At 60.9% G+C, this 22,536-nt stretch overlaps 2 protein-coding genes across 4 annotated transcripts; both read right to left on the minus strand.

Annotated features, from left to right (window-relative positions):
- Positions 1-3,256: 3,256 nt before the first annotated feature.
- On the minus strand, positions 3,257-12,396 carry CILP2 (cartilage intermediate layer protein 2). The gene is made up of 8 exons (XM_027969341.2): positions 12,264-12,396; positions 11,276-11,374; positions 9,917-10,189; positions 9,116-9,271; positions 7,762-8,040; positions 6,768-6,876; positions 6,407-6,564; positions 3,257-6,183 (listed from the first exon to the last, which is right to left on the minus strand). The coding sequence occupies exons 1-8, from the start codon at positions 12,325-12,327 to the stop codon at positions 3,848-3,850; spliced, it is 3,474 nt and encodes a 1,157-aa protein (XP_027825142.1). The 5' UTR covers positions 12,328-12,396; the 3' UTR covers positions 3,257-3,847.
- A 555-nt stretch (positions 12,397-12,951) lies between these two features.
- On the minus strand, positions 12,952-22,107 carry YJEFN3 (YjeF N-terminal domain containing 3). Of its 3 annotated transcripts, none has more exons than XM_015095741.3 (6): positions 22,027-22,107; positions 17,304-17,412; positions 15,297-15,407; positions 14,955-15,068; positions 14,722-14,872; positions 12,952-13,195 (listed from the first exon to the last, which is right to left on the minus strand). In XM_015095741.3, the coding sequence occupies exons 1-6, from the start codon at positions 22,083-22,085 to the stop codon at positions 12,990-12,992; spliced, it is 750 nt and encodes a 249-aa protein (XP_014951227.2). In that variant the 5' UTR covers positions 22,086-22,107; the 3' UTR covers positions 12,952-12,989. The 3 variants fall into 3 exon arrangements, with proteins under 3 accessions (XP_014951227.2, XP_027825144.1, XP_060271345.1); XM_027969343.2 differs by having other exon boundaries at positions 17,304-21,425; XM_060415362.1 differs by having other exon boundaries at positions 17,304-22,107.
- Positions 22,108-22,536: the final 429 nt, after the last annotated feature.

Below are 22,536 nucleotides of genomic sequence, written 5' to 3' on the forward strand. Positions count from 1 at the left end.
CTGAAGCCAGGTCTCCCCGCCAGGCTGGCTCCAGTCTTTGGGGTCTGCGACTGGGTCATGTCCAACCCTAAGGGCTGATGAGGGAGACAGACATGGCTAGGGAAGTGGGGGGGTGGCTGCGCCAGGGCCACGCGGCCCCGACGGAGGAGCCAGCAACGTCCAGCCAGGACAGGAGGCCGTCCGAGGGGAGGGGGCTCCAGCCTGCAGGTTTGGACCCTGCAAGGGCTGCCATGTGGGAGGGGGCAGACCCCAGTTCCATAAAAGAAACACTTCCGAACATGCTTTCCCACAACAGTTCTAGAAGAGTCTTTGTTATGAGAAATTATGATCTTTCCCTCCCTGTGTCAGCACCTTCTGTGGCTCCCCACCAACCTCCAGAGACCCTGCAGCTCCTCACTCAGCATTCAAGGCTTTGTTCACCTCCCCTGGGTGTCTCCCATCTCCAGGCCCACTTGAGTTTTCCCTTCTCAGCCTTCACATGTATCTTTCCAGCTGCCTGGTATGCCCTTCCTGCCTTGCCCCCCTGGAAAACTCCTATACATCCTTCAAGACCCACAGCCTGTGTCCCTTTCTCTGGGAAACATTACCCCTTCTCTAGTTCTAGGGTGTCCCCATTTCCTGTGTGACCCTGGGCAAGTCCCTTCAGTTGTGAAATGAGAGGTATGTGTGTGAAAAATCACCCTTACGAAAAGTACATTTGGGGGCCCAAGACAATAAATATACATTATCGTGTTAGTCACTCAGTCGTGTCTGACTCTTTGCCACCCCATGGACTGTAGCCTGCCAAGCCCCTCTGTCCACGGAATTCCCCAGGCAAGAATAAAATGCCCCTAAGGTGAGTTAGGGCTGGGGGAGGGGCAAAGAGGGCTTGTATCCAGCCAGTGCTCAATGCATGTTCATTGTCCTTTCTCCTCCTGGATTCTACAGGTTTGAGAGCCTCTTGTTCTAAGCACCGTTCCAAGATTTTTCTCCCACTCACAGTACTAGGAATTTTAAGAACCCCTGGTTCTAAAATTAAAAGTCTAAAATGCCGTGGGCAGGACCAAGGACCTCCTTGTGCCCTGAGCTAACCCCAGGGTGGCTGAGGCTGGGGTCTCTGGGGGGAGGCCTTATGCCCTGCCACGCCCCAAGCTGACGGGGTGTGGTCTGGCAGCCCCAGTTTTAGGGGGAAAGCGATGGATTTAGCAGGAGGCAGATGGCAAACGTTTCAGGAGGGAAGAGGCGGGACTCCTGGCTCGGAACTAGAATGGGGTCACTGTGCAGTGTCAAGAAGCCCAGGGCTGCCAGCTAAGAGCCATGGTTCCCTTCTCTTGGAGCCTCAGTTTCCTCACCTGAATACTGGAACTGAGTGCTGTCCTCTTGAAGGGCTGTCGGCACGCGCGAGGAGGCTCTCGGGCTACAGCCACTGCCAAGCCTTCTCTTGGGCCTGACACTTGGCCAGCAAGTCTCCCAGCCCGCTTCCCTCCAGGAGCCCCTGCTCATGCCTGGCCCGGCCACTGCAGCTGGGGAGGGGGTTTCAGGATGACACCCAGCCACCCCAGTCCTTGGGAAGTGGGGGTCAGCAGCCCGCTCCAAATTCAGCTGCCCCAGGCCTGGCATCGGCTGCAGCCTCAACACTTTCTCAATAAAAGGTATTTGGCAGCAGAGCCTGACACCTCATCACACTCAGCCTGAAAGCCAGCTTCTCCTGCAGCTGCAGGGGGAGCCCCCTCCCCTCCCGCTGCTTCCCAGGACCCCAACATTGCCTGGGGTGGGAACCTGCCCCGTGAGCCCCGCTGCCAGCAGAGGGTGTAGGCTGGGTAAGTAAGTCCAGATACACGCACATGCCCCTGGCTTCCAGGGGCCTCCCAGCATCTCCCCGCTCTTATCCGTCACAGTCAACCCAAGGGGAGGCTGGGGTGCCGGCACCAGGGCTCCAAACCCTCTGCTGGTCTCCAAGCAGAGCCCCAGGGCCCACCCTCAGAGACTGGGGCCATACCCTGGGTTTGCTAGATTTTTCCAGATCCTGCAAGCCCCCGAGTCTGCCCCTGGGCAGAGGAAGGTGTTCCCCTGAAAGGTCTGACCTGAGCAAAGGTACGAGGGAGGGCTGGGGAGGTTGGGGGTCGGCGGACGGAGAGTTCACCAGACAGATGAGAGCCAGCAGGCCGTGTGCGCTGAGCGCTGACCCCGCAGTGTGTAGGGCTCTGTGTGTGAGCCTCTCTCCTCCCCAAGGCCAGGCCCTCTCTGGGCCCCTATTGTTAGCACAAAGCTGACACCTCTTGGTGCTGTAAAGGCAAATCGTAAGGGAGACTGGAGCAGTGGGGTGGACAGCTGGGCAGGGGGCTGTCGGAAGGGGAAGTGAGTGGGAGGGGGGCATGCAGAAGGCCTCAGCATGCCCTGGAATAAGGGAACACTCTGCACTTGAACTCAGCCAGGCACCTTCCGGGCCCTGAGAAACGCCACATCCCTGCTTTCTGGTGGCTGACATCTCCAGGCAAAGGGAGTCTTAGGCACCTTCTGAGGGGGCTGTTAGGCCATCCAGGGAGCGCCCACTCCTGCCAAGATTCACTCCAGAGCACAGGCAGCTCTTCACCTCTCCTTTTGGGACCTCGGTTTCTCTGTCTGGAAAGTGGGGGTGTGGTCAGAATAGCGCCTGCCCCACGGGGTGTCAGGACAACTTGCCCAGCCAAGCGCACAGCATGCAAGTGACGGTTCTGTGCCTTCTGCACGTCCAGACTGAGAGGCTTGGTGAGGGCAGAGGGCTCGGGACCGTGGCCTTGGGCAGCGCAGTCACCATGTGGTCAAGGCGTGGCCAGGCCTCAGCTGGGTGGGACCCAGGGTAGGGCAGCTGTGGCCCCGGCCGCGGAAGTCCAGGGCGGCCTCAATTCCTGCCTCCTGGTGCAAGCGGCCCTGGCCAGGGTTCCTCCCTGCCCACTGTAGCCCCTGGGCACGTGGCCAGGTGGGAGCCGCTGACCACAGCCAGGCGAGGAGGAGAACGCCAGGGCAGCAGCTGCTACTGTGTTCCGTGGTCGGGGCTGCGCGGGCTCGGGTGGCTCACGGGTCAGCTCCGCTCACACGTGTCGCAGACACACTTCTGTGGGAATCAGTTGGGGCCCGCGTGCCTGCCTGAGGCGCGTCCGGGACCTCACGGAGGCCTGCAAGCTGCCCTCACACTCATGTCCGTATGTGCTTCGGGCCTGTTTCTGCCTGCCAAGGTGCCTCTGGATCTAGCAGTCCCAGCCCCCATCCTCCCCTCCCCAAGACTGACACCACGAGGAGGAAATGAAGCATCTTTAATTGAATCCCTGCCTCAACCCCCTAGAGAATCTCCAAGCACCAAACATGTGAGAACTGGGCCCCCCAGCCCCAGAGCCAAGAAGCCTCTTCCCCAGAGCCTCAAGGTGCCACCTCCAGACCCCTCCCCACTCACACCTGTGGCCAGTCTTGCCGGCTTTGTTCCAATAAATAACCCCAAGAACAAAGCTCAGGGTAGGGGACCCAATGGAGCACCCAGCTCAGCACAGAAATCTGAAGATGCGGATTACCTGAAATCGGGATCAAAATACACATGAAATCAGAGCTGGTATGCGAGCTGGGAATGATCCCCTCTGGGCCCCAGTAGGTCACCATGCCCCCACGGTCACCCCACGACACTGGCTCCCACAGCCAGGACGAAATAACTCCACTTCATGTCACACAGTAACAATTACCTGCCGGGGTTCTCCACCATCAGACCTGACTCTGGATCCTGGGCAGGGGAGGGGGGCCCTGAAACTTTAAGAGACAGCGAGCCTCTGGAGAAGGGGACTTGGCTTCCCAAGGATACAGGGGTCGGGAGCAGGGCAGAGGGGCGAGGCTGGGGGCCAGGTCACTGCTGGGCCCTGCCTCGGCGGGTGCGGAGTGGACCCGAGGCTCGGGCCTGTACGCGCGATGCCTGGCCCATCTCCCTTCGGATGTCCCCAAGGGCCGCGGACGGGGACTCCAGCAGCCTCTGGAAGAGGCTGGGCCGGCCCGCTGTTGGCTCCCGGCACTGGAAGGTGACGGCTGTGCCGGCGTCGGCCTTCATCTCCCTGGAGAAGCCGTCGGAGGAGCCGTCGAAGCAGCGGCCGATGGCAATCTCCTTGGCCAGCCTCGGGCTCTGGTCGGTGACCGTGTAGACACCATAGTTGTGACCCAGGGGGTCCAGCGGGGCCAGCATGGAGAAGGCAGCCAGGTCATCAGAGGGCGCGGGTGGGGGATGCCGCGTCAGGTAATCCTGCAGGAGCCCGTTGACCGCCACACGCCGGCAGCTGCCCTGCGGCATGACGGTCACCAGCGTCCTGTCCACCTGACGCTGGTCGAACAGCATCCCGCTGCACTTGAATTCCACACAGGCGGCAGAGGAGCTAGGGCGCTGGGGGTCCCGGACACTCCGGGAATCCCGCAGCCCGTAGAGCTGGCCCTGGGTCTGGGGGTGGGTGCCTCCCAAATTGTGGGAGCGGACCATGTACTCCTGGGGTCCTTGGATCTTCACCTTGAGGAAGCAGGCCCGGAACTCCTGCGGGTTGGGCCACCAGGCCAGGAGGTCTCCGGTCCAGGAGGCCGGCGCGCCCTCGCGGAAGGGGACCACGTTGTACTCGTATTTGTCCGCCTCCACACGAGCGAAGCGGAAGTGACTGGCGGTCACCGGGGCCTCCTGGCACTCGCGCAGGCTGCGCCACGGGTACACGGGGCCGTTGGCCTCGGAGGGGTCGCCGGGCCTGGGCTTGGCGAGGTTGATGCGGAAGCCGCTGCGCTTGAGCGCCGGGTCGTCGTGGTCGGTGCGGCGGTAGGCCAGCCGGTCCAGGTAGGGCTGCGCCACGCCCACGGCGGCCGGGAGCGGGCGCGGGCGCGAGGGCGCGGGCTCCAGCTCCTCCCCGCCCAGCGTGGCCGTGACCACGGCGGTGTAGGCGTCGGGCCGGTCGGCGTCGCAGAAGGCGGGGAGGCAGGCGCCGTTCGGGCCGGTGACCGCGCTGTCGAAGCGGCCCCAGGCGCGAGGGTTGGCCGAGAAGCCGGGGGCGGGCTCCAGATTGACCAGCGTGACCACCACGCCCTCCACCTGCTCGCTGGGGCTGAACTTGTCGTTGGCGTAGGCGCGCACCTTCACGAAGCAGCGGCGGCGCTCGGGCACGTCCAGGTTGAACAGACGGCGCTCGCGGATCTCCACGTTGCCCACCAGGAAGACCCGCTCCTCCCGGCGGGCCCGCCGAGACGCCGGTCTCTCGCGCTGGAAGCCGCTCTCTTCTTCCCACAGGCCCGTGTCAGGGTTCAGCGACCACAGCTTCAGGGCCTCCACGTGGCCCGGCATCCGGATCTGGTCGGCGGCCACGCGCACGGCCACCAGCCCGGTGTGCAGCTGCTCGGCGGAGCCGGCCGCCCGGAGGTCCACCGAGAACATGCCGTACGTGCGCAGTGGGGCAAGCTCCCCGTCCGCGTCCACGAACCGCAGGTCGCTGGGCGCGGCGGCTGCCGAAGTGAGATTTCGGGGGTCCACGAAGGTCACCTGGGCTTCCACAGCCCCCGTGTAGGGCTGACCGTCAGCGCTGCGGAAGGCCCCGGGCGGGATGACCAGCTCTCCTAAGGGGGCCTCCTCTCCCATTTCGCCGAGGGATATGGTGTTGCTCTGGCGGGCGTCTAAAATGATGGGGGCTTTCTTTCGCATGGCCTTGACCTCGTGGTACACGCCAGCACCTCGAGGGTCAAAAGGCAGGACCCTGACAGTGTCCACGAACTGGCCACTGGGGTCCACAAAGGTCATCACCAGTCGCTGAGTGGAAGGTGCCACCTCGAGGGTAAAGTCGCCCTGGTAGGACGTGAAGCCAATGGGCTCCCGGCCCAGCAGGATGCGAGCAAAGCGCAAGGGCTCGCTAGAGTCAGCGGCCACCACGCGCCCCCGGATCAGCCCCCGAAGGGGCAGGCATTTCTGGCAGCCACACTCAGCCACGATCTTGACTGGGAGGGTGTAGCCAGAGCAGTGGACCTTCCTGCTCTCCAGGCGGCTCACGGAGCAGCAGCGGGAGCCTGCGTCCCCACACCGGGGGCTGGAGCCTGCAGGGCTGGGGCAGAGGGTGTCAGGGCAAAGGCCTACGTCCAGGTAGGTGGGCCCTCTGCCTGGCTGACCACAGTCATCTGGAAGCTTGATCAGGTGTTCTTGGGGCCGGGGGTCACAGGCTGGCTGCCCCGGGGCTGTGGAGCAAGAAAGCAGGCAGAGAAGGGTAAGTAGGAGAGCTCCAGGGAGGCCAAGGCTGGGGGCCTGGATTGGAGTCAGAGGCTCAACCCAGGGGCTCAGTGACTGAGCAAGGTCAGAGATCAGTTTGAAGCTGGGGTTCCATGTGAGGCTGACTTTTAGCTGGAGTTGGGACTCAGTCTGGTGTCAGGGGCTCAGGGGAGGGTTACCGAGGATGCTTACCAAGCACGGTGAGTCGGGCAGTGCCCGATCGCACGGCCCCCGCGTCATTCCATGCTTTGCAGTGATAGGTGCCTGCCTGGTCTGGGCGGAGCCCATGCAGCTCCAGGTGGGCCCCGTACCTGTGTGTCCGCCTGTCCAGCAGCGTCCCGTTGTGGAACCTGGGTGGGGGGGCGGGGCGCGGGTGAACAACACCATGGGTGTCCTTGGCAGAGGGGAGGGGCTGCATCCACCCCCTCCCCATGCAGCACAAGAAGGTTGCAGAGCAGCTTCCTCTGGGTCTCCAAGGCACCATGAATCACAGGAGGCCCATGCCCACAGCCGGGCGAGAGGCCCATGAGCACGAGGCAGGGCACTCACTCACCAGGAGTATTTCTTGGGCATGGGGGTGCCTGAGGCTTTGCAGCAGAAGGTCACATTCTGGCCAGCCTCTCGGACTCGAGACTCGGGGTGCTTCACCAGGTAGGGCTTCTCTGGGGGCAAAAGCAGCAAAGGTCAGGGTCCAGCTTCTCCCAGTGACCCTTCCCAAGAGTCAGGTGCCATCCAGTCCCTTACCGTGGTGCCCTGTTTCACCTGGGTCTTTTCTGATGACTCTAGCTCCACTCAATTTCACCTCACATCTTCTGGAGACTGTACCCTTAATGCAGAATCTATTTTTTTTCCCTTTAGCCACAGACTTTACTGTTCGAATATTTGCAGCTATTACTCTATACATAAATTTTAATTTCTTATAGAACTCTGTATTCCTTATTGCTGGGTCACTTCACTCTCCATTTTATGGCACAATTCCATCAAGAAGTATTTCCCTAGAGCGCAATCTGTCTGATTGTGGGTTGTTGCTATTGTTCAGTTGCTAAAGTGAAAGTTAGTTGCACAGTTGTGTTCAACTTTTTGCAGTTCCATGGACTATATAGCTTGTCCGGCTCCACTGTCCATGGAACTCTCCAGGCAGGAGTACTGGAGTGGGTTGCCATTTCCTTCTCCAGAGGATCTTCCCGACCCAAGGATCAAACCTGGGTTTCCTGCATTGCAGGCAGATTCTTTACCAACTGAGCCACTAGGGAGTTGAGTTGCTAAATCGTGGCCAACTCTTTGTAATGCCATGGACTGCAGCCCGCTAGGCTTCTCTGTCCATGAGATTTCCCAGGCAAGAATACTGGAGTGGGTTCTTAATGCCTAATCTTAATGCTTCCCTTTGCAACTCACTTCTCACCCCACATCTTCTCCAAGGACTGTGACATCTTATTTCTTGCCCCATTGACCTCGCTGTGCATCATATCGTCCCAAGTGCTTGGTGTCACCCAGAGTTACCTCCCCAGGTCCTCAGCCCCTCATCCCTCTTGCCATGAGGTACTTACCCAACTTATTAAGGACAACAGTGGCCACCGCCGACATGGAGCTGTTGGCCTGGGCCTGGGCCATGCCTGCTGAAAAGCCGTCCATTTGGGCACTGACGTTGGCTCGGCTGCTGGCACAGACTCCAGGCATCCGGAAGGTTCCATGGGCATCACTAGTGGCTACAGTGCCAGGCCAGTCTCTCAAGGAGACCCTGGCTCCTGGCAGTGGATGCCCAGATGGGGTGACCACTGAGCCCAGAAGAATGTGGTCGGGGCACCCACAGGTGTTGGGGCCACACCCTGGAGGGACACAGGGAGGCACAGAAGGCTCCTGACCCCTTCCTGGGAAGGGCTTTCCTCTCCATCAGTCCCTCAGCAAAGGCACCTAGGCACCCTGCCTACCTCGTTCCCCTCAGAGAGTCAGTCCTCAGCATGGACCTGCTTGGAGCAGCCCCTGGTGTGAAGACATGGGGCTGAGTGGTCAGGGCTGGGGCGAGGGGGGAACCCAGGGTCCTGGTGTGAGGGAGATGCCCCGGGGAGGGGACAGGATAGCTGACTCTCACAGGCCAGAGAGGCTCCTTCTAGCATGAGAGGAAACGTTCAGGCCGGGGCTGGGGGCCCAGCAAGGGGCCGCGTCTTGGGCCCAGAACCTCTCCCTCCAGTCCCAATCCTGCGGTTTCTCCATAAAATGGAAAATTCCACTGGAAACTTCAGGGCAGAGGCACGGAGACGCACAGCCAAGCAGGGTAGGGTGGGGACCCCACCACCCCATTGGCCACGGCGCTCCCCCACCCTGCTGCCGGCTCTGCTGAGGCCGTCTCCAGACCGTGTTTGTGGAGCCCAGGCCTGATTGGAATTTCCAGTCGCCTTCTGGCTGGCCTGGTGTCCGGCCCTGGGAGGGCCTGGGCATCGTGTCTGCCAGGGTGTGAGCGCGTGTCCGCGTGGGCGTGGGGGGACGGGCAGGACCTGCCAATTCCATGCAAGTGTGCACCCCGAGTGCATGAGCCAGCTTCTGTGTGTGTCCACGTCCACCGGGATACCCGCACACCCCAACATGCACGCGGAGGAGACGCCTCCACAGATCTGCCCATGACTGGACATGACCCCCGTGAAGCCCACCCGTCCAGACGTACACTTTTACCAGTGCTCCTCGGGGGCCCAGAAGGGAAGGAAGAGCCAGTCTCCACGTGGTCCAGGTCCGCTCCTCCAGGCTCCGCCCCTACGCCCAGACTCCGCCTCCTCCCTCCAGGCCCCTCCCATTAGACTCCACCCTAATTAGCCCCCCTAGGTACTTCCCTCAAGACTGGCCCGGCTCCCATCACACCCAGGCCCCGCCTCTAGTCCGCCCATCTCCTCCAGGCTCCGCCCCTCCTACCTGGACACCGAGGCCTCACACACTTCTGCGCCTCCGAGGGACGCCCGGGACACGCATCCCCCGCAGGGCTTGGGCAGCGGCGGCGGCGCAAGCGACGGCCTGGCCCGCAGCTCCCCGAACAGGGACCCCACGGGCCCCACGAACCCCACGTGGCTTCTGGGGAGAGGGCAAGGATGGGGGCGTCAGGTGGCCGTCCACCCCAGAAACCCAGAATCTGGTGACAGTGTGGGGCTGGAGGACGTTCCTGGCACGTGCATCTGAGTCAGAGAGAAGCCCTACCCTCTCCTCCGCAAGGCGAACCGGTCGACTGTGCAGTGGAGGTACTGTTGTCCAGCCACACACACACACACACACACACACACACACACACACACACACACACACACACACACACACACACACACACACACACACACACACACACACACACACACACACACACACACACACACACCTCTCTCCTCCCCACAAGCCGAGCTATTCTTTCTGCGTCTCACACGTGTCTAGGGCTCAAAACACGCTTTCACAGGACGAAGCTGCTGTAGAGCAAATGAGGACAGCAAGAGGGAGACGCGGTCCTGGGGGCCCCTTCCTGGCCCCGCTACCTGGGCCCCCGCCATTCCAGCCCATCCCTTCCAAAGCCGCCTCTGCTCCCCGCTCCAGCCCTCTCCTGTGGCCTAAGGACCCCCTCCTCCTAGCCACGCCCACATCCTCTCGGTCCTGCCCCCTCCCCAGATCCGAACTTTCAGGCCTCCTGCACCTCCCGCCGGTCCCTGCGGGCCCCCTGAGCCCCGCCCTCACCGAGCGGGCAGCGGAAGCGCACGTGGTAATTGGAGCAGCTGCGGCCTCGGGGCTGCTCGCGGTTGAGACACCAAAAACCGCGCGTGGGGTTCAGGTGTACGCGCTCGCCGACGTCCGAAGGCAGCGCCCAGTCCGTGGTGCGCGCCTCCAGCGCCAGCGGCCTTGGGCACACGCGTGCCGGCCCGTAATAGAAGCGGATCGCGGCCAGGCTCTCGAAGTCACCGTCGCCGCCCGGGTGGTCGACGTTGAACCAGGACGTCCACTCGCTGGCCTCTGCGGAGACCACACGCGCTGGGACCCGGGCCGCCGCCGGTCGGGCCCCATCAATTCATGCGAAAACCCGGGCCTGCCCACCCCCATCTCGCGTTCAAGCCGGCTTGCCCTGCGTTCAAAAGTGCATGGGCCGGGCCAGCCCAGCCTTCCCAGATCCAGAGCCCTCGAGCACAGAAGGAGCTGCAAAGCGATCAAGGGGGGTTGTTTTCCTCTTGCAGCCCCCCTAGTTCTGCTGCTCTGCTCAGCACCTGAGCAGGCCCAGGAGTGCAAGCTGAGCTCTTGCCACTGCGTCCCCAACCCCCACCCTCAGAATCCAGAACCCTTGAGAGGTAAGGAGATGTAAGAGCAGCAGGAGGAGGCGCGCCTGAGACCAGCCCTTCTGCCGCCCTTCCCCAGCCCCCATCAGTGCCAGCTGGGGTCTTGCTTGTGCTGTGCTTAGTCGCTCAGTCGTGCCCAACTCTTCGCGACCGCATGGACTGTAGCCCGCCAGGTTCCTTTGTCCAGGGGATTCTCCAGGCAAGAATACTGGAGTGGGGTGCTATGCCCTCCTCCAGAGGAGCTTCCCAACCCAGGGATGGAACCCAGGCCTCCTGCGTTGCAGGCGGATTCTTTACCGTCTGAGCCACCAGGGAAACCCGCTAAGGGACGTTGCTTACTGCCCACTGAACCCATCAGGCACCCTCAGTTTTGGGGAAGCCAGAGGTGGGAAGGGTCTGGCCTCTCACAGGTTAGCTTCTGTTTCCATCAGCCCCCCAGGGGGTGCTCACTCCTTTCCTGATTCAAGAGCAAGTCAGATAGAACCTTCCTATCTGGAAAAGAGTACCAGAACTCTGACTGAACTGAGACGGCCGTCCCACCATGCCACTCCACCCCACCTGCCCTGGTTTCCTCCTGGACAAACAGCCTGGACTCTCCCTGCTCCTAAAACTGAAGACCTCTTAGGGTACCACTTCCAGGGGCCACCACGCCCAGGGACGCCTCCTGCATTCTTCACCCAGCTCACATCCCCCTTCTCACATGACCCCACCAGCCAGAGCTCACACAGAGCCCACTGCAGAACCAGGACTCAGACCCAAACTGGCTCACCTTCCCAGTCCTCCAGGGCTGGCGAGGGCTGGCCAGGGCGCAACGATGAACCTTCAAGGCCCCACGCGGTCACCGTGGGCTCCTCAGCGTCAGGAGTACCTATCAAAGGGGTAAGGCATGGTGGGGTTGGGGGAGACCTCTGTGAGCTCCCGGTATGTGAGGTGCTGCCCCAGTCTCTCCTGTTTCACAGAGAAGCCAGACTCCGACCTCAGCAGACCCCGAGCACAGCAGCCTCCCCTTCTCCAGGAAGCCTCCCCTGACCTCCCCACCCCAGGCTCTCACAGCCCATCCCTCACTCGGACACAGCCCCTTAGGCTGGGGAGTCTGTCCACTTCACTCCCCCAGACACAGTTCCCCCACTCTGCTCAATGGCCATGAGTTCGGCTGGCTGAGCCCCTCTCTGCCCTCATCTTGATCTGAATTTCCCTTCATCCCTTTGCTGGCTCCCTCAGTCTACCTTACAGCCCTACACTCGGGGCCCAGGCTGCCAAGGGGAAGTCCTTGGAATCTAGCCTGGCTTCTCTGGCTTCGAGGGGTCTCAGATAGCCAGGCTGGGCAGTGACAGACAAGTCCCTTCCCTCTTGGAGTCTCCGTCTCCCCATCTGATAATTAGGCCCAGCGCCCAGCTCTACTGAGTGTTCCAGAGATGGGAGTTTCTTTTCTGAATGGTATGTGTGTGTGTGCAAGAGGGGAGGAGTTCGGTGAGAGGGGACAGTTCTGACCCCTTCATCCTGGGGACAAGACTGGTTGATTCAGGGCCCAAACGCTGTGGCTACGATGGATACCCTGCAGTCCCCTCTTGCCCCCAGGTGGTTCGGGAGGGAGCTCCATCTTGTCCTTGCCCCCTCACTCCACTCCCGAGGCGGGCAAGGCGGCTGCAGCATGGGGAAGCGAGTGGGTCCCTTGGTTCTGTCTCCAGGCTCCGGCTGCTTGCCAGACGTTAGGGCGCCTGGAGGGGGTGCTGGGCGGGGGTCCAGGGGCGCCTCACCTCGGGCCCCCGCCAGGTGTGCGGCGGCAACACAGAGCCAGAGCAGTGTCGGCAGTGACGCCATGGCCAGGTCCGAAGGTCGGAGGGAGGGTCCCAGCTCCGCTGCGCACTCGGGTCGGACTCCCGCGGGTCTGGCGGCAGCTGGGGCTGAGGATGGGGGAGGGACGCGGCCACAGGCCACGCCCCAAGCAGGCCACGCCCCGTCTGAGCAACTCCCCGGCCCGAGGTGACTTGGGTGACCACCCCTCTGGGGCGACCCCCTCGGTGCATCCGGCTGCACCTCCGCCCTCGGGCTTGGCCTGCGTCCCCTCGTCGCCGACTGGTAGTCCCTTCCTGAGCCCACCCTCCCTTCTCCACGTCGGGAAGTGCCTCCTGGAACAGAGCCTGAAGCCGTCCGGACATTCAGGCTTTAGGCAGCCCTTTAGGCGGCTAGAAATCCTCCCCCGGGTCTCACTTCGAATCTGTTGGCTTTAGGTCGCCCCGAGCGGGCTGGCAATCAATCCCCCCCGGAATCCACCCGCCACTCCTGTGGCTCCAGTTTTCTCGGAGGCCAGCGGGAAGTCCCATGTGCGTCTGCCCTCCATCCCTCCCGCCTTGGGCCGCGGGACGACCGGTGGGCAGTACCCCCGCCCCCAGGCTGCCCGCCCCCGCGGCAGACGCGGCGCACAGAGGAGGCCCAGGCGAGGGGGCAGTGGGGGTGCGTCTGTTTATTGGCGCGGGCGCCCGTCAGAGCGCCGCGATACAGTCGGTGCCCGTGTACCCCGGCAGGCGCAGAGCGAACTTTCGGCGCACGTCGTCGGGCACGAACCTGCCCGCCACGAAGTGGTGGCGCCCGGAGAAGCGGCCGGCGCAGCGCTTGGGCGCCGCCAGCGATACGAGCACGTCGGGTCGTAGCCCGTCCTCGGCGTCGCCGCCAGTCTCTGGGTCCCAGCCTGGGGGAGGAAGGACGGGGGGCGGGAGCCGAGGCTGGGAGGGGTGCTCGCTCTCAGGAGAACCGCCGCCCACCACCCACTTCCCTTCCCCAGCCTGCGCAGCCTTGGCTCTGACACGTGAGTCCTGGTCAGACCGGCCTCCCCGTAAAACCGAGCGTCTGCCTTCAGCCCAGTTTCTCCTCCCTCCTTGGCTGTGTCTCCCTCCCCCTCTGACCACAGCCTTTGCCTTCATGCTTGTGTCTCTGCTCCCCTCCTGGGACCCAATCTTCCTCCTCTTTCTGACTCAGCCTCTGCCATCAGACCGCATCTCTACCTGCGGCTCTTCCCAGGCAGACCTGTCTGCATCCCTCCCTCCCTAACAGCCCCAAGCGCCCCCTCTTAGACTGAAGTCTCTTTCCACCCAGACCTCGAAGCCTCCTCTGACCAGATCCCCACCCTCTACTCAGAATACACTTCTCATCTCCATCCTGTTAAGCCTCCCCCACCAGACCTGTCTCTCTGCGCCAGGTTCTTGCCTCTGAAGATACGCCCTGCCCTTAGCAACGTGAGCATCCATCCTCCTTCTTCTGACTGGAGACTCTTCCCTCTGACCTGCCTTCATCCTCAGACCAGATCTTGGCTTTTGGCTTGACAGGTCCCAGCCCCTCCCTCACTGGACGGTAGCCTCTGCCATATCTCAGATGAGCCTCCACCTTCAGACTTGGGCTCTTGCCCTCTCTCCCCCCTCCAACCTGTCTGGGGCCACTGACTGAAAGCCTCCTCCCTCTGACTTTTTATTTATTAAAATGTGTGTTTATTTATTTTTTGGCCACACAGTGCAGCATGTGAGATTTTAGTTCCCTGACCAGAGCTCACACCAGTGCCCCCTGCATTGAAAGTGCAGAGTCATAACCCCTGGACCACCAGGGAATTCCTCCTCCCTCTGACTTCAATCCTGCCTTCTCTGACCCTAGTTTCCACCCTCAGACTAGGGGCACTAATAACCCCTCCTGAGCTAACAGGGCGACCCTCTCTGTCCTAGGCTGTCTGTTCAGACACCAGCTTGCAGCCTCTCCCCCTGACCAGGCAGCCCACCTCCTCCTTTGCCCACCATCCCCAGCTCTGTGGCATCCTGTGGCTATAACCCTGGGCTCTTGTAAGCCGGAGGATGTCCCCTGAGTCTGGTTGCCCCCACGGAGGGTCCGGCTGGCTAGCAGCTGTTTGTTCCGTCTGCCCATTGCCTAATGGTTCCAACAGGCATGGGGCGGCGGCCAGGATGGGCGAGGCCTTTGCCGAGTGAGCTCACGTCTGCCTGGGCGACTGGGCCAGGATGGGCAGAGGGCACGCCGTGCAGGGTGTAAAGGGGAGGGAGCCAGGGTCACCTGGGCGCCAGGCTGGGCACTGCCCATCCAAAGGATGGACATGACCCTCGGCCTTGCCCAGAGTGTAGAAGCCATCCGAGGTGAGGAAGCATGCTCTGGTGGGCAAACAGGCTTCCACCCAAGCCCACCTCCCTGCCCCTCGTGCCCCCCCTCCACCTGGCGTGCCTGAGGGGATGTCCAAGCTCACAAGCGGGATGGACAGTAGCTTGAGTGTGGCCAGCGCGCGTGTGCAAGGACCCCCGACCTCGGCCGGCTCCACACCAGGGCCCAGCACAGCGTCCACCACCAGCCTGTATGCGTTGTTGATGAGCTGGACCTGGGAGAGCGAGGCAGAGGCATGGTCGGGGCGGCCTGGAGGCTCTGTCCCCCACCACCCCTCGGCTGCCACCCAAGCTGACCTCTGCGGGCAGATAGGACAGGAAGGGGATGTCCATCTTCTCACACTGAGTAGTCAGGTCCCGGTGCAGTGGGTCCGCTGAGCGCGTGGGGTAGAAGATGGTGGGTTCGTACTCCTGCGGGAAGCAGGAAGGGGTCGGCACTGGGACCCTCCCCGGCTCCCCACCGGGCCTCTGCTCCCAGCTTGGCAGGAACTGCCTGACGCAAGCACTGGGGTATTCTGTCTCCCCCCGGGACACTGACCAGAGGGGCAAGCGACATTTTCAGGGCTGCGGGGTGGGCGGGGGGGGGGGGGGGGGGGGGGGTGGTGACCCTGGGAGGCCCAGGGCGTCCTCGCTACTCACGAACACCCGCAGGTGCCGCGCGCATGCCAGCCCCACCGCTCCGTTCTGCTCTGGGCCGCACACCACCAGCGCCGTCCTCTGCTTCCGGGGGAGAGCGGGCAGAGGGAACACCTGGCAGAGCACGGCAAAGGCAAAGGCGAGGAGTTCGCGAGGAGTTCGGAACGCACCCCCTCCCGAGGCCGGCGGGGAAACTGAGGCCCGGGGTGGAGGAAGGGGCGGGGCTCGGGCCAGGAGGCGAGAGGGCAAGGCCTGGGAGAGGTGTTCTGGGGGTGGCACGGGGCCCCTAGGGGCCTGTTTCCTTGCTGGAGACCTAGAGTCCTTGCCTCGGGCTCTCTCAAGCTTGAGCAGAGAAACATGCCTCCCGCCACCACCCGAGCCGGAGTGCGGTTTGTTTATTCTCGGCCTGAGCTGCAGACATTCTTCCACCTTTTTCCGCTGCGGTGGCTGCCCCTTCCCCCGCCCACGTTTCCAGGCCTGCCTCCCTCCAGGAGGCCCCAGGGTTGGGGACGGGAGGCGGGGGCTATTTTTCCAGCCCGCTGTGCCCTGCCTCTCTCCTCTGCCTCTCTCTCCTCTGCCCCGCTCCCTGTCTTTCTCTGTGTCTCTGACTGTGCATAGGTCGGCCTTGGCTTCTGTGCTCACTCCCCGCCCGTGGCTCTGGAGACAGACCCCAGGGTAGAAGGCTCAGTTTTCCACCTCGCTTCCTACATGACTCTGGGCAAGCCATGTTACTTCTCCTGAGTTGTTATGTGTTCTTCCAACTCTTCTGGGCCCAACCCTTTTAAAGTAATGATAATAATATTATACTTGTTTCTCTCCAGTCTCTTGTCTTCACCTCTGTGTCTCTCTCTCTCTCTCAGACTCTGTGTCTCTCTTTAACGCAGGAGCTGAGTCTCAGCCCAGATTCTCTGCTTGGCCTCAGCTCACTCTCCTCTCGGCACCTCTATCAAGTAGCAGTAACAGTGACTCTGACGGGCTTCTGAGGTCTCCAGGGGGCCAAACCATACTCTAACTTCCAACCACACCAAGGGAGTTCTTTCCTTTTGGAGTCTCCTCCCCAGGGTCTCAGCAAGGTCCTCACCTTGATCATACCTATGACCCCACCACGCCATGCCCAGAGCCCCAGACCTGACCTAGTCAGGGAGAGTCATAATGTCTGGCTGGCTTGCTTCTGGACAGACACAAAGCTTTCAATGTGAAAACTGGATGGTTGGTCTTCAACAGCCAAGCATGAGGTTACTTTACTGGGTTTGCTTTTGTGGCTTTGAATTTTCATTGTTCTTCTTCTGAGCATCTCACTCAGGATATGTTTCACTTGGAAATAGGAACGTTTAAGTTAAAAAACAGTGGCGTCCACGTAAAGAAAGATAAGAAGTTTTTTCAAAAGTATACAGTGGTGATCAGAAGAGGAAGAAGGGGAGGAAGAGGAAGAGGTTACCTGCTGGAGCCCTGACTCGACTGCACACTTTTCTAGTTTGTGTTTATTCTTTGGTGTCAGCTTATTACCCTTTTTCAGACGAGAAAACAGGCCCAGGGTGGTCTGGCAGCATGACACGGACCACTGGATAGCAACTGCTCTCTTGCAGGCACTTTGAAGCCTGGGGATTTGTCGCAAAGCCAAATAAATATAGCTCTACTCCTTCCCACCTCTGGGCCTCAGTTCCTGGACCCGTGGCAGGTAGCTGTTTTGGGGTGCTCAGACTTAGGAAGCTGACGTCCCCTCTGCTCAAGACCCAAGAGGTGGCAGAGACAGGCAGTCAAGGGCCCCAGACCCATCTCTGTAGTTGCTTCCACCTCTCTGGGCGACCCCTGTCTCTGTCCTGACGTTCGGCAACCCCCTGGCCGGGGCCAGTGATGGACCTTGGTCTCCTCATTTGAGTGATGGGCTGGGGTGGCCCCAAGCCAAGAGGGCTGGAAATGACCGTCCTGGCCAGGGGCCGCGCAGCGAGGCCGCCGCTTTGCTGACCGGCCGTCTGCTCAGGGTCGAGGCTGAGAAGCAGGTGCAGGTACCTTGGTCACGGCCACGGCACTAGCGTGGCCACACCACTCCACCAGCTGCTGCCGCCCAAAGCGATAGTCCTCCAGCAGCTCCCGCTCCAGGGCCGCTGCCTCTGCGGTGCTGAGGGTCAGGGTGGGGAGGCACAGACAGACGGAAAGACAGACACTCAGCTGGAGCCAGAAGCGTGCCACCAGCATTCCGAGCCAGGCCCTAATACCACCCCCACTCCTGCGCCCAGAGCTGAAGACCCTCATCGGTTCCCTCATCTGTCCCATTCACGGGTGAATGGAAGCCTGCCAAGGGAGGCAGTGGGAGTTTCAAACACAAGCCTGAGGCCCGGGAGCCCTCTGGTGGTAGAGGAAGCACATGGCAGTGCGTGTTCGTTCCACGGCCCCAGCGCATGGGCGCCTGCAGTCTATGGATGTGAGAGCTGGACCGTACAGAAGGCTGAGAGCTGGAGAACAGATGCTCCCAAATTGTGGCGCTAGAGAAGACTCTTGAGAGTCCCTTAGACTGAAAGGAGATCAAACTAGTCAATCCCAAAGGAAATCAACAGTGAATATTCATTGGAAGGACTGAGGCTGAAGATGAAGCTTCAATACTTTGGCGACCAGATGAGAAGAGCCAACTCCTAATGCTGAGAAAGATTGAGGGCAAGAGCAGAAGAGGGTGACAGAGGATGATACGGTTGGACGGCATCACCAACTTAATGCAAACTCCGGGAGATAGTGAAGGACGGGGAAGCCTGAAGTGCTGCGGTTCGCGGGGTCGGAAAGGGTCAGACATGACTTAGTGAGTGAACAACAGGAACAGTGGGGGCCTCCCCCAGATGCCGGAAGCCCCCAAAGCATGAGGAACCCAGCGCAGGCAGCAGAGCACGAAGGGCTTAGCTATTGGGGGCAACGTGTGGATTTCAGGCAGTGGAAACCACTGAGGGAACTCTAGGACACTGGAGGGGGCAGATTGCACTGGAGGTGCCTGGGAGAGGCGGGTTTTAAAGGCTGCAGAGGATTTTAATGGTTCATGTGAGGTGGTGGCTGTGGGGACTGCAGCCATGAGACTCACTGGTGATTCTTCTCTAGATGCAGTGGTAAAATTCAAATGACCGTGGACTTCCCTGGTGGCACAGTGGGTAGAATCCGCCTGCCACTGCAAGGCACAGGTTCGATCCCTGGCCTGGGAAGATTCGACACGCCACAGAGCAACTAAGTGTATGCGTCACAACTACCAAGCCTGCACTCGAGAGCCCACGCTCTGCAACAAGAGAAGCCACGGCGATGAGAAGACCGGGCGCTGCGGCGGAGAGTAACCCCCACTCACGGGAGCCAGAGAAAGCCCAAACAGAGCCAGAGAGACCCCGTGCAGCCCCAAATAAAAGAAGCTGAGATAAATCAATGTTTTAAAATTCGAATAACCGTGGCCAGAGGGATGGAGCCAATGTCGCTGAGGTGAAGCTCTGCCCCCAGCTTGCCGAGTGACGGGTCTGACTCCTCTCTGAGCCTTGCTTTCTTCCTCCTTTGCAAAAGTGAAGGCAGGACAGGCTAGATAGTTTTTGAGGTCCAGTGCAGAATGCAAATGTGGGGCCCCTTGATCAATAATCATCAAGAATTTTAAGATGGTGACGGCAGAGCATTAAGCCATGTTGGGCTCTTCTAAGAGCAGGGCCCAGCCCCAGTTTAGGGGGGCCTTCCAAGGGACATGGGCTTGGTGGCTTCAGAGAGGAAAAGCTGGCACTGAGGATGGGAAGATGTTCCTCGTGCCAGAATCAGGGGCTGGAGCAGCTGAGCAGAGTCTGTAGCCTGATGCCAGCTTCCCCTAGCCAGGACCCCTCCCAGGTGAGGAAGAGCACTTGCCCCCAGCTTATTAGCACACCCTTGAGTATAATAATAATAATGATACATATAATTATTATTATTACTTTAAAAGGATCGGGCTCAGAAGAGTTGGAAGAACATATAACAACTCAGGAGAAGTAAAATGGCTTGCCCAGAGTCACACTGGAAGCAAACTGGAAAACTGAGCCTTCTACCCATGGGTCTGTCTCCAGAGCCGTGGATGGGGTATGAGCAAAGAAGCTGAGGCCGACCTTCAGATAGGCAGAGGCTTGTTGGGGTGAATCCTGAGGCTGTCTTCTTAAATTCTGTGAGGAGGAGACTACAACCTTCTAGCTAATTTTGTAGTGTGACCAGGCCGGGCAGCAGGAAGGCTGGAGGTGGGAAGCCAGGACTGCTATGGGATGGGAAGTCAGGGAGGGCTTCCTGGAGGAGCTGACGTGGAGTGCCGTGGGAGGTAATTCCAGTGGCAAGAACAATGAAGGCCAAGGTCTGGTGGTGGAAGTGAACTTGTCAGATTCAAGGGACAGGAGAGAGGCAGAGTGAGTCTGAGAAACGGTCAGACACGCTGCAGGGTGTCACATGATGGAGATGGGGCTCAGGGCAAGGTGACATGCCTCATGACCCCAGCAAGCAGAGCCACATTCAAGCCCACGCTTGTCTGTGGCTGACACTGTAGGTTGAAGGGCCAGGTAGGGAAAAGGAGCTCCCGGTGGGGCCATATGAAGAGCGCCCCCGGGGCAGGCAGGCCCAGGGGCTTCTCTGGTGGCACAGTGAATAGGAGTCCGCCTGCTGACGCAGGGGACACAGGTTTGATTCCTGGCCTGGGGAGATGCCACGTGCTTCGGAGCAACTAAGCCCCTGCATCACAGCTGCCGAGCCTGCGGGCTCAGGGGCCCACGTGCCTCCACTGCCGAGCCTGTGGGCTCGGGGGCCCACGCCCCACCACTGCCGAGCCTGTGGGCTCAGGGGCCCACGCGCCTCCACTGCTGAGCCTGTGGGCTCAGGGGCCCACGCGCCTCCACTGCCGAGCCTGCGGGCTGTAATTCCTGAAGCCCACACACCTAGAGCTTGTGCTCTGCAACTAGACAGCCCACCAGGATGAGAAGCCAGTGCTCCGTGACAAAGAGTAGCCCCCACGCGCCGCGACCAGAGAAAGCCCACGTGCAGTAACGCGGCTCATCCCCCACCTTCAGCCTGAGACACCTCTGCTGCCCCCCTGGGAGGGCTGGGGAAGATCATCCATCCTCCTTTTTTTCCTCTGTTCTGAAGATTTGGCCTCTGGCCTCCATGCGGAGGCTTCCTGGGATTCCCTGGTGGCTCAGATGGTAAAGAATCTGCTTGCAAGGCGGGAGACCTGGGTTCCATCCGGTGGAAAGATCCCCTGGAGGAGGGCATGGCAACCCACTCCAGTATTCTTGCCTGGAGAATCCCCACAGAGGAGCCTGGCGGGCTACAGTCCATGGGGTCGCAGAGTCAGGCATGACTGAGCGGCTTTCTCTCCATTATCTTCCTACCTAGCGGGTCACCGGAGTGACAACCGGGACTCCGCAGGCAAAGGGCAGTCCGGGAACCTGAGGGCTGGGGCAGCAGCTGCTCCAAGTCGGGGAGGGGATATGGCAGAGCTGCTATGGGGCTGAGGAGCAGAGGGTGCTGTTTATGAAGGTGCCTCTTGCTTCTCCCAACCTCTGCCCCCAGGAGAGGAGCTGCAAGGCCCCAGGATTTGCCCACCAGCCCCAGCAGCAGCAAAAGCCCCAAAGGGGCTCTTTAGAGGTGAAGCTGTGAGGCCAGGGTATCTGCGCCAGACGCCCCCTGCTCTCTCAGCTCCATCTGCTTCTCTCCACCCTCCCGCCTCTGCCCTCCAGCCCTCCATCACTGCTCACCTGACTGCTACTGAAGTCCGTCCCCTCAGACTCCACAGGAGCCATGGGGGCTTTGAAAACTTGAATGCTAGCCTTCCCAAACCTCCCCAGCATTTGGAGAATATTTAGTCAAATTCCTCACCAGACTTACATGCTCCCTAGTGTGCCTCCCACTTGGGCCTCCTCTCCCCGTGCTCCACTCCGACCCAACACACGGCACCTCATCGTTCCCCGGTTGGCATCTGAGGCCCCTCCGTCCCCCACACCAGGTGAAGTCCCAGCTCCAGCTTCTAGAACATTTTCCATGTGCTGAGTCTCTAGCTGAGTCTGAATACCCCCCAAGTACTGCACAGGACCTGCCTTGAGAAGAGGGGCTGAGTGGCCGGCCGGCAGGGTCTGGTTTAGAGAGAGCCCGGCTTGGGATCCCATATCGCACACACTTTGAGGAGGACACAGGAGGATGACTTAGGATCAGGTGGAAGACACAATCGCAGCTGCCAACTCCAGACCCCAAATTCATCAGCCCACTGGCAAGTGGCCCGTGTAGTTAAAAATCGCTTTAATCCGAGCTCAGCCAGCGGCTTCCCTCCCCAGTCTTCAGTTTTATTCTCTGAACAAGGGGTTTAGTAGTAGGGGGGACTAGGAGGGTGTGAGCATCTGAGGAGCTGAAAGCCTGCAGCTCTTCCCAGATGGGGAACAAGGGGTATGGCTTCAGGGTCCCTGGGACAGATGGAGAGGAGGTGGGCCTGCTTAGGCTGCGTGGGTTTGGCGGGGATGGGGTGGGGGGAGCAACCAGTGGTGCTGATGAATAATTCATGAGGGGCAGGCCTGCTGCAGATGCCGTTTCCCTGGCAACGCAGCTTTGGAGGTGTTGGCAGCCACCGGTTTAGTCCCTCCAAGGAAATTCGAAATTCCGGGATGGGCCTGCCATTCTCCCCGCCCCCTACCCGTCATGCCTCCGCCTCCCATCCACAGCCCTGGTTCCCCAGGCCTTCTTCCAGCCTGCCCCTGCTTCCCTCCGGTCCCTCTCCCAGGCTGACCTGAGGAAACACCGCTCTTCGGGCACCTCCGCTAGGTCCGGACCATCCGTGCTGCTCATGGCGGAGGCGATCTGCGCGCACAGAGGCAGCCAGCACTGCCACAGCCTTTTAAACGCATCCCTGAGGGGAGGGGGCGTTCCCTCTCCTCCCGCCCACTCTGTCTGTCCGCCAATCAGGAGACGCCGCGAAGGCGCTGCGCATGGCTATTGGCTGTAAAGTGCAAGTGGACTTAACCCCTTCGTGCCACGAGTGGAGCTGCCCATGCGATGGCGGGAATCCCAAAGTTCCGAATACTGGCAGGGAAACAAAGTCTGGAGGGACAGTGATGGGCTCATTACCCCCGCTACGGGGTCCTGGCCTGGGTGCAAGTCGACGCGCCTCTGCTGCGCCCCTCTCCAGCCAGGTACACTCCGATACAGGTCGCCCATCCACCCACCGGTACCCTAGTGGAGAAGACCCCCCAGTCTGAAGAGGCTGGCTGCCGACAAGCAGGGTTTCAGCAAGGGCAGG

The sequence above is a fragment of the Ovis aries genome, chromosome 5 (assembly GCF_016772045.2).
Source record: "Ovis aries strain OAR_USU_Benz2616 breed Rambouillet chromosome 5, ARS-UI_Ramb_v3.0, whole genome shotgun sequence".
Taxonomy (NCBI): Eukaryota; Metazoa; Chordata; class Mammalia; order Artiodactyla; family Bovidae; genus Ovis; species Ovis aries.

What these genes read in the sequence shown, in the direction of transcription:
- CILP2 (XM_027969341.2), bottom strand. Translation starts at nt 12,327, where the DNA reads ATGGCGTCACTGCCGACACTGCTCTGGCTCTGTGTTGCCGCCGCACAC. An exon ending in TGTTGTCCTTAATAAGTTGG is followed by an intron (nt 6,877 to 7,761) that starts GTAAGTACCTCA and finishes TTTTGCCCCCAG; the next exon opens with AGAAGCCCTACCTGGTGAAG. An exon ending in TGCCCGACTCACCGTGCTTG is followed by an intron (nt 6,184 to 6,406) that starts GTAAGCATCCTC and finishes CTTGCTCCACAG; the next exon opens with CCCCGGGGCAGCCAGCCTGT.
- YJEFN3 (XM_027969343.2), bottom strand. Translation starts at nt 17,567, where the DNA reads ATGGGACAGATGAGGGAACCGATGAGGGTCTTCAGCTCTGGGCGCAGG. An exon ending in GTGCCGTGGCCGTGACCAAG is followed by an intron (nt 15,408 to 17,303) that starts GTACCTGCACCT and finishes GTGCTCTGCCAG; the next exon opens with GTGTTCCCTCTGCCCGCTCT. An exon ending in TGTCCTATCTGCCCGCAGAG is followed by an intron (nt 14,873 to 14,954) that starts GTCAGCTTGGGT and finishes TCGCTCTCCCAG; the next exon opens with GTCCAGCTCATCAACAACGC.